General features: G+C 36.9%; 1 protein-coding gene across 2 annotated transcripts in view; it reads right to left on the reverse strand.

Annotated features, from left to right (window-relative positions):
• TNFSF13B (tumor necrosis factor (ligand) superfamily, member 13b) overlaps positions 1-9,301 on the reverse strand; it is a 37,606-nt gene extending 28,305 nt beyond the window's left edge. For both annotated transcript variants that reach the window (XM_011966246.1, XM_011966245.1), the window contains exons 1-2: positions 8,595-9,301; positions 8,405-8,489 (exon numbers count right to left, since the gene is read on the reverse strand). In XM_011966246.1, the coding sequence (XP_011821636.1) occupies positions 8,405-8,489; positions 8,595-8,933 (424 nt within the window). In that variant the 5' untranslated portion in view covers positions 8,934-9,301. The remainder of the gene's footprint in view (positions 1-8,404; positions 8,490-8,594) is intronic.
• Between the last annotated feature and the right edge of the window lie 3,374 nt (positions 9,302-12,675).

The raw sequence follows: 12,675 nt of genomic DNA on the forward strand, positions 1-12,675 counted from the left end.
AGAGAGGAGAGAGGGAAGGGAGAGGAGGGGAGGAGGAGGGAGAGGAGGGGAGGAGGAGGGAGAAGTGGAAGAGGAGGAAGAAGAGAAGGGGAGGAGGAGGAAGAAGAGAAGGGGAGGAGGAGGAAGAAGAGGAGGAGAGGAGCAGAGGCGGAGGAGGAGAGGAGCAGAAGCGGAGGAGGGGAGTGGGGAGGAAGAAAGCTTGCATTTGCAAAAACTCTTCAACAGATCAGCACTTGGAAAAATTTACAAATTTAGAAGAGGAAAGGGATAATATAAAGATGTTTGCATGGGATAAGCCTCTATGCCTACTAAAACAAGACCTTTTCTTGAATTATTTCTGTTTCCTATTTCTACCTTGTCCTCATTACCTCAGATATTCTGTCCTCTTACCCAAGTCTGCTCCATCTTCAAACCCACTTCAGCTCTCTTGACCACGGTCTAGATAATCTCGCAGTCTGTGATCTCTACCACTAACAGCATTCTCTGATTCCTCAACTTGATGTCTCTCTCACTAGCAATAATCGTAATACCCTGGAGCTTGTCAGACCCAATACTTTTTCTCAAATCTGGTGTCACATTTGAAAATTAAGCATGTACAGCTATTATCATTGAAAAAAATCAGAATTTACAGTCAATAGATAATGAATTCAAATCTTACCTCTCCAATCAATTAGTCGTCAAACCATGAGTTTGACACTTAATTTTGAAGCATTTTAAATCTGTATAATGATGTCAGAGACATGTGAACCAGAGCAACCCCATCTTGAATAGGAGCTGGGTAAAATAACTGAGACCTAGTGGGCTGCATTCCCAGATGGTGAAGGCATTCTAAGTCACAGAATGAGATAGGAGGTCAGCACAAAATACAGGTCATAAAGACGTTGCTGACAAAACAGATTGCAGTAAAGAAGCCAGTCAAAACCCACCAAAACCAAGATGGTGAGGAGTGACCTCTGGTGGTTCTCACTGCCACACTCCCACCAGCGTCATGATCGTTTACAGATGCCATGGCAACGTCAGGAAGTTACCCTATATGGTCTAAAAAGGGGAGGCATGAATAATCCACCCCTTGTTTAGCATATCATCAAGAAATAGCCATAAAAATGGGCAACTAGCAGCCCTCGGGGCTGCTCTGTCTACGGAGTAGGCATTCTTTTAGTCCTTTACTTTCCTAATAAACTTGCTTTCACTCTGTGGATTTGCCCTGAATTCTTTCTTGCATGAGATCCAAGAACCCTCTCTGGGGGTCCGGATCAGGACTCCTTTCCCGTAACATTTCTCTGGTAACCACAGAAGGGACCATCGTACAGAAACCCTCGACCCAAAGATTAACTTTGGGTAAGTTTTGGGTCCTGTAACAATGGGAATAGCAATATCCATTTCATACTGTTGCGAAAATAGACTGAAGTCATAATTTAGATGTGTTTTATGAATTGTAAGTAACATCTATTTTATTGTTCTTTTAAATTTTGCATCAATTTGGCTTAACTTCTCCAACTATTAATTAGCTTGCTGAGAGAGGCAATTTATTTTCTGGGTTGCAGTTTTCTCATCTAAAACGAAAACAATAATGCCCAGCTAACAGAGTTGTTCAGAAGTTAAATGATATACGTTCCCAGAGCCCAACACAGTGTTTGCACCTGAAACATGCTTAATAATTGTTACATTGCTCTCCTCTTCTCTGTATATTATGGAGTGCCTACCTCAGATATTTGCAGAAACAGTGGGTGACAAATCTATTCGAAGAGAAACCTTCTCTTTCTCTAACTCTTCAGAAACGTTAGTGTCTTTTAAAAAAATATATCGCCACGACAAAAATGCAGCTGCTCAATGCAGTTCTTTTAAGTAGGAGTTGATCTATAAAAAGAATAAGCATTAAAACTAACATTTTCCATTCACATGGAAGTATTGATAAAAACAACACAGGCATAAACATTTTGAATTTATTTAAAAAATCACCTACCCATGTCTGCAAAGTTAAAAAAAAAATAAGTCAAAAGTATAAAGAATTATTGAGCTTTCAAGAAGAGACAGAAGGGCTTAATTAACCTGGCCTCTCCATTCAAAATGGAGCCACACTTCTTTCCCTTCCTCACCCTTCACATTCCTGATACCCATTACCTGGCCCTAACCATTTAACGTTTTCAACATATTTACCATTTTTTGGTATTTTAATTTGCTAATTAACTATATGTACTATCATTTTTCTGTTTCTCTTCAACTCACGATAATGTAAGATTGTGTAAAAGAGACATTATATCACATTTGGCTGTGTGGAATGATTTGTTTCCTAGCTCTTCCGTTTCCCAAAATCTCAAGCTTAACAAGAACAGGTCAAAGATTTGGTTGGAAGGTCAGTGTTTTCAATTTTAAATACTTTTCCAGAAATTGAGCAGAAGACAGTTGTTGCAACATTGAAAAAAAGTCTCAGTATTGAAGCAGGGGAAAAGAAAAAATAACTCTCAGGGAAAGCTCTGGTCAAAGATCGCCTAAGCAGCAGCCAGCTGGTTCTGTTCCACGAAGGAACACACCCTTGCTGGGTAAGAGGCTCAAGTTAGACTAATTTTGATAAGGGCTGGATGGTCAAGTTCTACACTGCATGCTTCCAACACTCATGTTACAGCCTGGAACTCACAGCTAAGCCAGAAATGCCAACCGGGCAAAGACTGGACATTACAGACTGGTCAGACATCTCATCTTTCCTTGCAAAGGAGTTGGACTTTGGATTTCAAAAAAGAAGACTCAAAAATAGTATTGGTATCTTTACTTTTAGCAACTAGAAAGGTTTATCCTATAGAAAACTTAAGTTATAATATTAGGTGTTTGTTTATATATGCTACATTCAAAATTTTAATTTAAGAAATGGTAAATACAGTGTGATATCCTGATGGATCCTAAAACATAAAATCATTAGTGGAAAAACTCGTGAAATTCAAATTAAGTGTAGAATTTAGCTAATAGTTACGTCTCAATGTTGGTTTCCTTTTTGTAATGAAATACCACCGTCATATAAGATGTTAGGATTAGGGAAGCTGGATGGGGTACATGCCAACACTCTGTACTCTTCGCAAGCTGTGTGTAATTCTTACACAATCCCAAGCTCACTTAAAAATGAAGAAAAATATAACTTAAAGTAGATTGACCAAAATCTCACAATAATTATTTGGAAGGTAAACTATGGACAATTTTTTCTATTCTGGCTTTACATTACTTTGAATTGTTCATGTTTTTACCATTATTTTATTATTATAATTGAGACAATTATAATAAACATTATCAATAAAAATAATTTTGTCTTTCTGTAACCTAAAACACATAAATTTCCAATAGTTATTAATTAACAGGAAAGAAAATACAAAGGTTACCTAATTTTAACAATGAACCTTTTTAGGTCAGTGATAACCCATTTGAAGCAATTCACTTTCTTGACAGACTCTAAAGACGTTTATCTTTAGGTTCTTAAAATTAATAAAATTATAGTTAAGTGATGTTCAAAATGTGGATCTTCATGATTCCATTTGTAAATAAATTTTATTATGTAATATTTTCAAAGCCATATTGTTTTAGTTATTTTTTAAATTGGGAATATCTCCAAACAGAGTTATGGGCTTAAAAGTGAATTTTTGGCTAATATGAGCTATTTGGCAATTTTTTAATCCTGGATTTCCCCACATTTCTGTTTATTATACTACAATCAAAAATGGTATTATGAAATGCATTAAGCTTAATGAGATTTTGGTTTGAAACACAAAGTAATTAAGAAAAACAAAACTAAAGCCAAAGTACTAAATTGTAAAATTAAGAAATTAAGTAAAATCACTGTTTACCCATGGGATGCCTGGAAGAGAGTATCACTGGGACATGTTGGCTGATGGTAATTCCCCTCCCTTCATCTACAGTTTGTGTGAAGTTCCAATAAAAATACTTGGTTCTAAAACATGTAGACAATTAATAAACATGAACATAAATAAACACTTTAAAAGTAAAAAGGACAACTTACGGTTTTGAGTCCTATTGAAAATAAATCAGAACTTGAATGAAAACAAAAATCAAAGAAAGCTGCATAGAATTTTCTCAATGCCAAAAAATTTCTACTAAAAAAAGTCCTTGTGTTACAACTTTTTTGGGAATATAAACATTAATTTTGGAGTATGCTAAACAAAATAAATTTTCCCTCCACCAAAGAATAGTATCTAGAGCAACATTCAAATGAATTTCATAATTTTATTAACAAGGAATAGTAGACATCACCTGTCATTAAGATTCTTATCTTCAAACCTTCCACCTTGGATTTATGAATGTTATGAGTGTCCATACTATGTCCTATTTGAGTATATACATGTAACACATACACTATATATATACACACACACATATATATATTTGTGTATATATGTATGAATATATATTTATGTATATATATTTGTGTGAATATATATTTACGTATATATATTTGTATAAATATATATATATTTGTTCATATACATATATGAACAAATACAGTTGATCCTTGAATAACACAGGAGTTAGGGTCACTGGTCCCATGCAGTCAAAAATTTGTGCTTAACTTTTGACTCCCAAAATCTTAACTACGAACAGCCCACTGTTGACCAGAAGCCTTTCTGATAACAAAAACTCAATCAATACGTATTTCATAAATTGTATGTATTATGTAGTGTATTCTTACAATAAAGTAAGATAGAGAAAAGAAAATGTTACTTAAAAAATCATAAGGAAGAGAAGAGGCATTTACCATTCATTAAGTGGAAGTGGATCATTAGAGAGTTCTTCATTCTTCACATTGAGTGAGCTAAGGGGGAGGAGGGAAAGGAGGGGGTAGTCTTGTTGTCTCAAGGGTGAAAAGTGGAAGAATATCCACATATAAGTGAACCCTCGCAGTTCAAACCTGTGTTGTTCAAGGGTCAGCTATAATGTCATGACCCTTCTTTGCTTCTTGGGAGCATTTCCAGCATCATTAGTCGCACTTTCCATAGGTCTCATGGTGTTATTCAAGGTTTATGATATTGCATTAAGCAAGATGAAAAATACACACAAATAATGAGAAATCATTCTTACTGCAATTCCCAATTTATCGGAGATACAACTGGCTCATGCAGAGATGATGAGCATCACATGGTGTTTTAAGCAGATACACCACTTGAGCTCACTGCAGTAGCAACAGGAGGTGGCTATGAAATTATTACAGTAGTACAATATGTACCACAGTTAATTTTATGCAGTTATGACTTAATACTGCATGTTTATGTTTGTTTCCATTTCTCTAGACTACAAATGGCGCCATGTACAGTCTGTTTGTATGCATATGTTTTGAGAATTTTTAACTGTTGTGTATATTTTATGATAGTAATAAGAAAATACACTAGTATCTACATATATTTTATCCATTCATGACATGGCTAATTAATCTTAATATTTTCAACATTTCAAGGATACACAGTTCTTCCATGAGTTTTTTCAAGTTACTGCAAATCTACAAACAATTTTCCAATAGGTTTATTGAAAAAAAAATCCACCTGTAAGTGTACCCATGCTGTTAAAACTTGTGTTGTTCAAGTCTCAACTGTGTGCAATATATACCTATCTGCACACTGTATCAAGGTTTACTAAAAATTCTAGGACAAACCATGAAATAATTATAGTAACTACTTCTGGGCTGTGGAAAACTGGGTACATGTTTTTCCACTTTGTTTGAATCTACAAATTGCAAATCATTTGGTGAGAGATTCTCATCAGTATACTATTCCTGGATACCATTAAAACACAAATACATGAAAGTATTAATAGGACAAATTTGGGACAACGTGACCCAAGAAGATATTTCTTTCCTACTCTATTATTTTTTTCCTTCTTCAATCTGCTGAAATGAGTCTACACCTTTTTTTAAATTGTAAAGTTAAAGTTTATTTTTAAAACTAGTATTTAGAAACAGGAGGATACTAGCAGTGAAGGTTAAGGAGATTGAAGAATCCTGACCCTACTAGTTATTGAAGCCTCTTATAATACAAATGACCTTAAAAAGATTATTTAAAGCATATAAATAGAATAATTAATCAATGAAAAAAAAGAGTCTCACATAGATTCAACTCTTATGAGGAACTGAATGAAACACAGTAAGCTTTTCAACACCAAGGAGTTACAAAGAACTATTTAATACATTTGGTTGCGATAGCAGTTTGGAAGGAAGAAAGACAGAGGGGGAAGTTAAAGCCAATGCGAGATGATTCATCAAAATAAACAACAGAAGGACTAATGAGTTAAAACAAAACACTCAACTATCAAAAAGTCAAAGTGGCGGGGAGTCAACTACTTAACAAATCATGAACAAATGTATTTTTAGCTTTAATATTAGGGAAAATTTTTTACAGATTATCGCTTTACTATAAAGAAATGCAAAATGTTCAAGTAAAAAAAGCAGCAAAACCGTTAAAATATTTACATCAAAATTTTGATCAATAATCAATATATCTAATTAGGAAGAGCTTATCCAAAATTATAAAAACATGGGACAGACAACTGGAGACAGTTATAAATAAAAATTTGCAAAAGATAAAACTATAAATAATCAAAATATGCAGAAAGTTTATTCATATTAGTAAACAAGCAAAAGATAAAACTATAAATAATCAAAATATGCAGAAAGTTTATTCATATTAGTAAACAAACAGAAAGTTTATTCATATTAGTAAATGTGAGATACTGTTTTACAACTACTAAACTAGTCAAAATACATTTTAAAAATAACATGCTAGCAAGAATGTGGAGAACTGGTACGCCACATTTTTGATTGCATGTGTAACTCATTTGGAAAACAATATGGCAGTTGGAAACAAGGATGATGAAGATGTTTCTTCTCCCTAGCTCAGCTATTTCACTATATGGATTTTATATGGAATATATAATTTCACAGAAATAAAAGAATTCTGTACAAAACTTTTGCACGTTTTATTATAACAAAGAGAATAGAAATAACTAAAACAATTGTTAGATAAATTTATACAGATATATGAAAAATACTTAGAAATAGGAAAAATCCTTATTGTATAAGTCAAAACAAAAAAATGCCATAGTATATATTTCATATTATTTTCAATTATGTCAGAAATATAGATTATAAAGTGCAAACAATAAAAATAATTGATGTGTTAAAATAATAAAAATGTGCATGTTTCCTAGTTTAAGCCCAGTTATTCCTGATCACTGGTACAAAGATATAATAACCAGATACCAAAAATTACGGTTTTATAAAATAAAAAACAATTTTTTTATGAATAAAGCATATAGTCAAAAAATAAATTTATAGTCAGGGTACCTCACATGTGTGTGTGTGTGTGTGTGTGTGAGAGAGAGAGAGAGAGAGAGAGAGAGAGACAGAGATGGAAGGGTCCCTGGTCTATCTCTCACTACGTTTCTTACGTAATTCTCTCCAGAAGTGAAAATACACATAAATTATTGCACGTATTCTGTGGACTTCATAGAGCCACTGCGAAGGTTAAACAAAATAGTATGTTTGAAAATGCCTATTCTGGTCTATAGCTGTACGATACGTTCCAGGTGTTCAAAAAGATTCTTTCAATATATTTAATAGAAGGACAATAATATCAAGAAGTTGTTACATTATAATTTAATAAATGTAATACAAAGGCTCTTTTCTTCACCTTCAAATGAAAGAACTAGAGCTGATCATTTTGGTAGGCCCTACCAACTCTGTAGAGTTCTGGAGAACGAGCAGAACATGAAGAAAGTCAGAAATCACTAAAGGATGATGATAAGAAGATGATAAATGCATGGATCTCCTGGAAAAGCATACCTTAAAGAAAAGCTTTAAAATCTGTGTGTGTGCGTGTGCGCGCGTATGTGTGTGTAAAATAACCTTTTTAACAAATAAAATTAAAGCACAACATACAGGGCCTTTCATTACAACCTTTACCTGGTTTCACAACATGTAATGCACATTCAGAAAATAGATGTCTATCACTTTCTATGACCGAGATAAGCAAAGTCTAAATCTAACACGTAGGGCTTTTTTTGATTTTTCTGGAACGATGAATAATGCTTCTCACATGGGAGGGCATTATCTACTTGAGGAAACACATATGGCCCTTTTACCTCCTCTGTGCTTAATGCACAGATAAATACTTACACATGCACAGAGAAATGCTTCCACTCACACCATCTGCTCATTGGAGGAAAAAGCACACCCATGTAGCCTATTACATTTGCCAGTGCTGGGGCTTTGCTCTAAAGCAATGTCTGCTTTGGATGGCAAATTTTATAGTCTCTATTTAATAGGTTCATAGAGGGGATACTCACCTCTAGCTCCCCCACACTAGATGTTTTTCTCTAATCTCTGACTCCTAAGGGAGTGTCTGCGCCCAAAACATACCTGTTTCTTCTGCACCCTGAATAGCACGCTTATTTCTGCTGCTCTGACTGGAGTTGCCTTCTCCTGGAGCTGGTGGTTCAAAGATCTATGAACAGAAAAATTCCACATTATTGGAAAGACAGCTGAGGCGAGGGAGAGGCAGCAGTGTAGGCAGGATCTTGCCTGAGGCTTGCAGCTGCTGCAAACTCACTTTCAGTCCTGCGGTGACAGCTGGAGCTTCCCCCAGACCGGCCTTGGGGGCTCTTGCTCTTGCTGGCAGCTTCTCCGCGTGGTGGCCCTGCAGCTCTGCCTGGAGGCTGGCCAGGTCCCCTTGCAGGGCGACCACCTGGTAGAAAGACACCACTGTGAGGCAGCAAGACAGCAGTGCCAGCAGCAAGGCTGCAGCCAGCAGCTTTCCGTCTTTGGAGGATCGAACAGAGGGGCTTTCCTTCTGTGGGAGGATGGAAACACACTCCTTCAGTTTCATTTCTTCTCTTTTCTTAAGGCAAGAAGTAAGGCGTGACTGCTCCCTTTCTGTGGAGTCATCCATATCACCACTTGAACTTTGAAGGTTGGGGCCTTTAGAATAAGTGACCACAGGGAATGGATCATTTCCTGTTATCTGTGTTTGTTGATGTCCTGTGTGCACTACATGGCAGGGCTTGGCTCACCCCTCAGGAGAGTTCTCCTGAATTTTCTTCTTTCTGCCTTTCTGCATCTCTACCCCTACTGTACAGTAGGTTTGCTGGCATTTACCCTCCAATTGGATTGCTCAATCTGTCTTCCTCATTTCACTTTCAGTTTTTGTAAGAATTTCAAAGTCATCTCACAACACTCACGCTCAAGTAGATTTAAAGCCCCTTAAATCTGCTGGGGAAACTTGGAGTTTGGATTGGCACCTTCAAGGGAAAGCTTTTAAGATATGCACAGGTCTAAGAAGCCCACCATTAAGCATAGTAAGGGAACTGTGTCTGCTTGGGGCCACGTGGCTTCATAAGGAAGGGGGAAAAGCAGCTGAAAGTTCCTGCTGCTGTCATAAAAATAATTAATGTGAAGGTCACATAAGCTAAGTGCTTTAGCATTGACTTGTTCTTAGCTAGAGAGTGATTTATTAACAGTCTTCAAGTATGAACTAAAATGGAGAATCCTTGAAGGAAGTGTGGAAGTAAGTCCACTGGGAAATATTCATATTATTATACTAATAATGTCATAAAAAGAATGAGACTACATTTTACAGACATATTTAGATTAGCTATCTGAAGGATTCCCTAAATATAAGTGACCATATTTTTAAGGAAAACATGCATAAACTTTTTTCTTCTGAGACTCATCACTGAAACTCTATCATGCATATGAATGGCCTGTCCCGAGGAGCCTGGTCTCAGCTTTGCTGCTCAGACTTCTGAAGCTTTAAGTCCCTACTCAGTCTGATACTAGTTGAGGAGAATCAGCCTTCTCTCCAGCTCCAAATGCCTGACTGCTACCATCAACCACTCTCAAGTAGCTTTTCTACAACTCCCATGTTGACTGTGCGGCAGCCTAACAGGTCAGTATACAAGAGGTCCTTGATCAAACAAGAGCCACCTTAGCTTTTGATTTTTCTGTTGTTGACTTGGGGACCTGTGAGGACTATTGCATTAATTCTAGTCCTGCCTTATCCTGATAGCTGGTTCCTGGACATTCCCCAGTTTCTCACTCTTTGCCCCAGCATTGAAATATTGATTGATCTTTCAATTAACATTACTGAGCACTTAGCAAGCCCTGGGTAGTCACTACTCCCCTATGGACTAAGACTGGTGAGCTTTAGTTCTGTCTCACTCTACATTTCCATACAGTCTTCAGTAAGAAATTTACAGAAATAACATAGTGCAGAGTGGAGAACTCTAGACCCAGGCTTCTAGACTGCAAATCCTGCCTCACCCCTCACTCTCCTTAGGCAAAGTACTTAAACTCTCTGTGATTCCATTTCCTCACCTCTGAATTCGTATGACGGTATTAACTGTCCCTGAGATACGTAATGAGGCTTACAAGAATGTGGAAACAAATTACACTTTGGATGCTTCCATTTAAAAAAAAAATTATTTCCACAGGTTTTGGGGGAATAGGTGGTATTTGATTACATGATTAAGTTATTTAGTGGTGATTTGTGAAATTTTGGTGCACCCATCACCCGAGCAGTATAGACTTTGAGCCCAATTTTTAGTCTTTTATTCCTCACACCCCTCCCACCCTTTCCCCTGAGTCCCTAAAGTCCATTATATCATTCTTATGCCTTTGCATCCTTGCAATTGAGCTCTCACTATGAGTTAGAACATGCAATGTTTGGTTTTCCATTCCTGAGTTACTTCACTTAGAATAATAGTCTCCAATCCCATCCAGGCTGATGTGAACGCCATTAATTCATTCCTTTTTATGGGTGAGTAGTATTCCATTATATATATGTACCACAGTTTCTTTATCCACTCATTGATTGACGGGCTCTTGGGCTGGTTCTACATTTTTGCAATTGTGAATTGTGCTGCCATATATATGTGTGTGCAAGTATGTTTTTCATATAACGACTTATTTTCTTCTGGGTAGATACCCAGTAGTGGGACTGCTGGATCAAATGGTAGTTCTACTTTTAGTTATTTAAGGAATCTCCACACTGTTTTTCACGGTGGTTGTACTAAATGATTGGGGAAATGCAAATCAAAAGCACAGTGTGATGCTTCCAGTTTTTCATTCACTTTTATTCTTTACATTCAAAGTATGAATGAAACATTTTTCAGTTACAAACAGTGCTCTAATAGACATTTTCTACAACTGTGCTTGTAACATCTGCAAGGGTTTCCCAGCAAATGTCTGCTGAGGGATAAGCACATCTTCACTTTTACAGGCGCCACCCAGTTACCCTCTGATGAGTTCCCATTTCCTCATTGTCTCACTACAAAATGACGCAGTCAGACTTCCTTGTTTTTACCATTAGGACTGTTCTTTTTTTTCCTTTGCATCTGCAAGTTTCCAAGATCTTTTTAAAATAACTCGTTATTATCATTATCCTGGCCTCAAAAATAGGCTGCTCTCTAATTTCTCTTACCTATAACTCCCACAATAAGGTGACTGTGCCCCAGTCTAACAGGTACATAGATAAGAGGTCCTTCCATCTTCCAGGTGGAAGTCTTCTTTTATAAGGATGTTTGTAAATCCTTTTGCATCAGGCATGACACAGTACAATTCTTTTCTGTCAGTTCTTGTTCCAGATCAATTAGGGTGAGTCATACGGAGCAACCTTGCCATAAAAAATGGAATTCGTATGAAGATTGTATGAAGGCCTTCTTACTGAAAGTAATTGAGATCCTTCAGATTATGTGTTTGTGTATTCTTATGACCTAAATACATGCAGAAATGAAAGGATGCAAGGCAGTGCTAGAAAGCAACTTCTCTCTGCGTTTCGCTCAGGGTTTCCCGTAGCCACTGCTTCTCTCCGTCCGTTGACATTCTCCCACTTCTGGTGAGTCATTCCCCTCCATATCCCTCAGAGAAAATTTTGAAGACAGGGAATGATTTGACTGCTTTAGGGAATTCTCTCTGCCTTCGTCACTCTGTTGGGCAGAGACTTTCATGCCTGACCATCTCAAAAGAAAGTCACTGGACAGCCTACACTCAGCCATTTTTAAACCAGTGGCCGATGTTTGTTGCGGCAACGAGCAGTACCATGCATAAAATGGGCAAGTGCTTCTTCCACGAAGGGCAGCCGTGGTGTCCCTCTGGCCAGAGGGACAGCAAGCAGGGATGGCAATGTGCACGTCCTCCACAGGGATCTGACAGTTGCATTTTCTCTAAAGACAGGTAGAAAACAAAGTGACATTCATGACTCTTCAATCTCTTATTCGATGAACAAAAGGAAGTTATTACTCCACAAATCGAGAATCTGTTTCCTGAAGAGGAAATGGTTTGGCAATAATTTAACAGAAATTCTGTTAAACAAGAAGTATATTCACGTTCATTGAATAATACACCACATCACAAGTTTATTCAGGGACAAAAGACCACGGTATCTGAGCCAGATTGTGCAGCGATCTTCTTATACTATATTCAGTGTTTACTGACAGTGTTTAGCTGCTTTTTACACACATCTTTTTCTCAATGTAAGTGTAAAGCATTCTTCTGTCATTCAATCAACAAACTGAGATACTAGTGCTTTGTGATTGACGAAACTGTTCTATCCACTCAGAAATAGGCAGATGGGGTTGAAAAGAATATAACTTGTGAGTTTGTCCGGGAGTCAGAAACAGCAGAAAATAAACATT

This window comes from Mandrillus leucophaeus, unplaced genomic scaffold (assembly GCF_000951045.1).
Source record: "Mandrillus leucophaeus isolate KB7577 unplaced genomic scaffold, Mleu.le_1.0 Scaffold750, whole genome shotgun sequence".
Lineage (NCBI taxonomy): Eukaryota > Metazoa > Chordata > Mammalia > Primates > Cercopithecidae > Mandrillus > Mandrillus leucophaeus.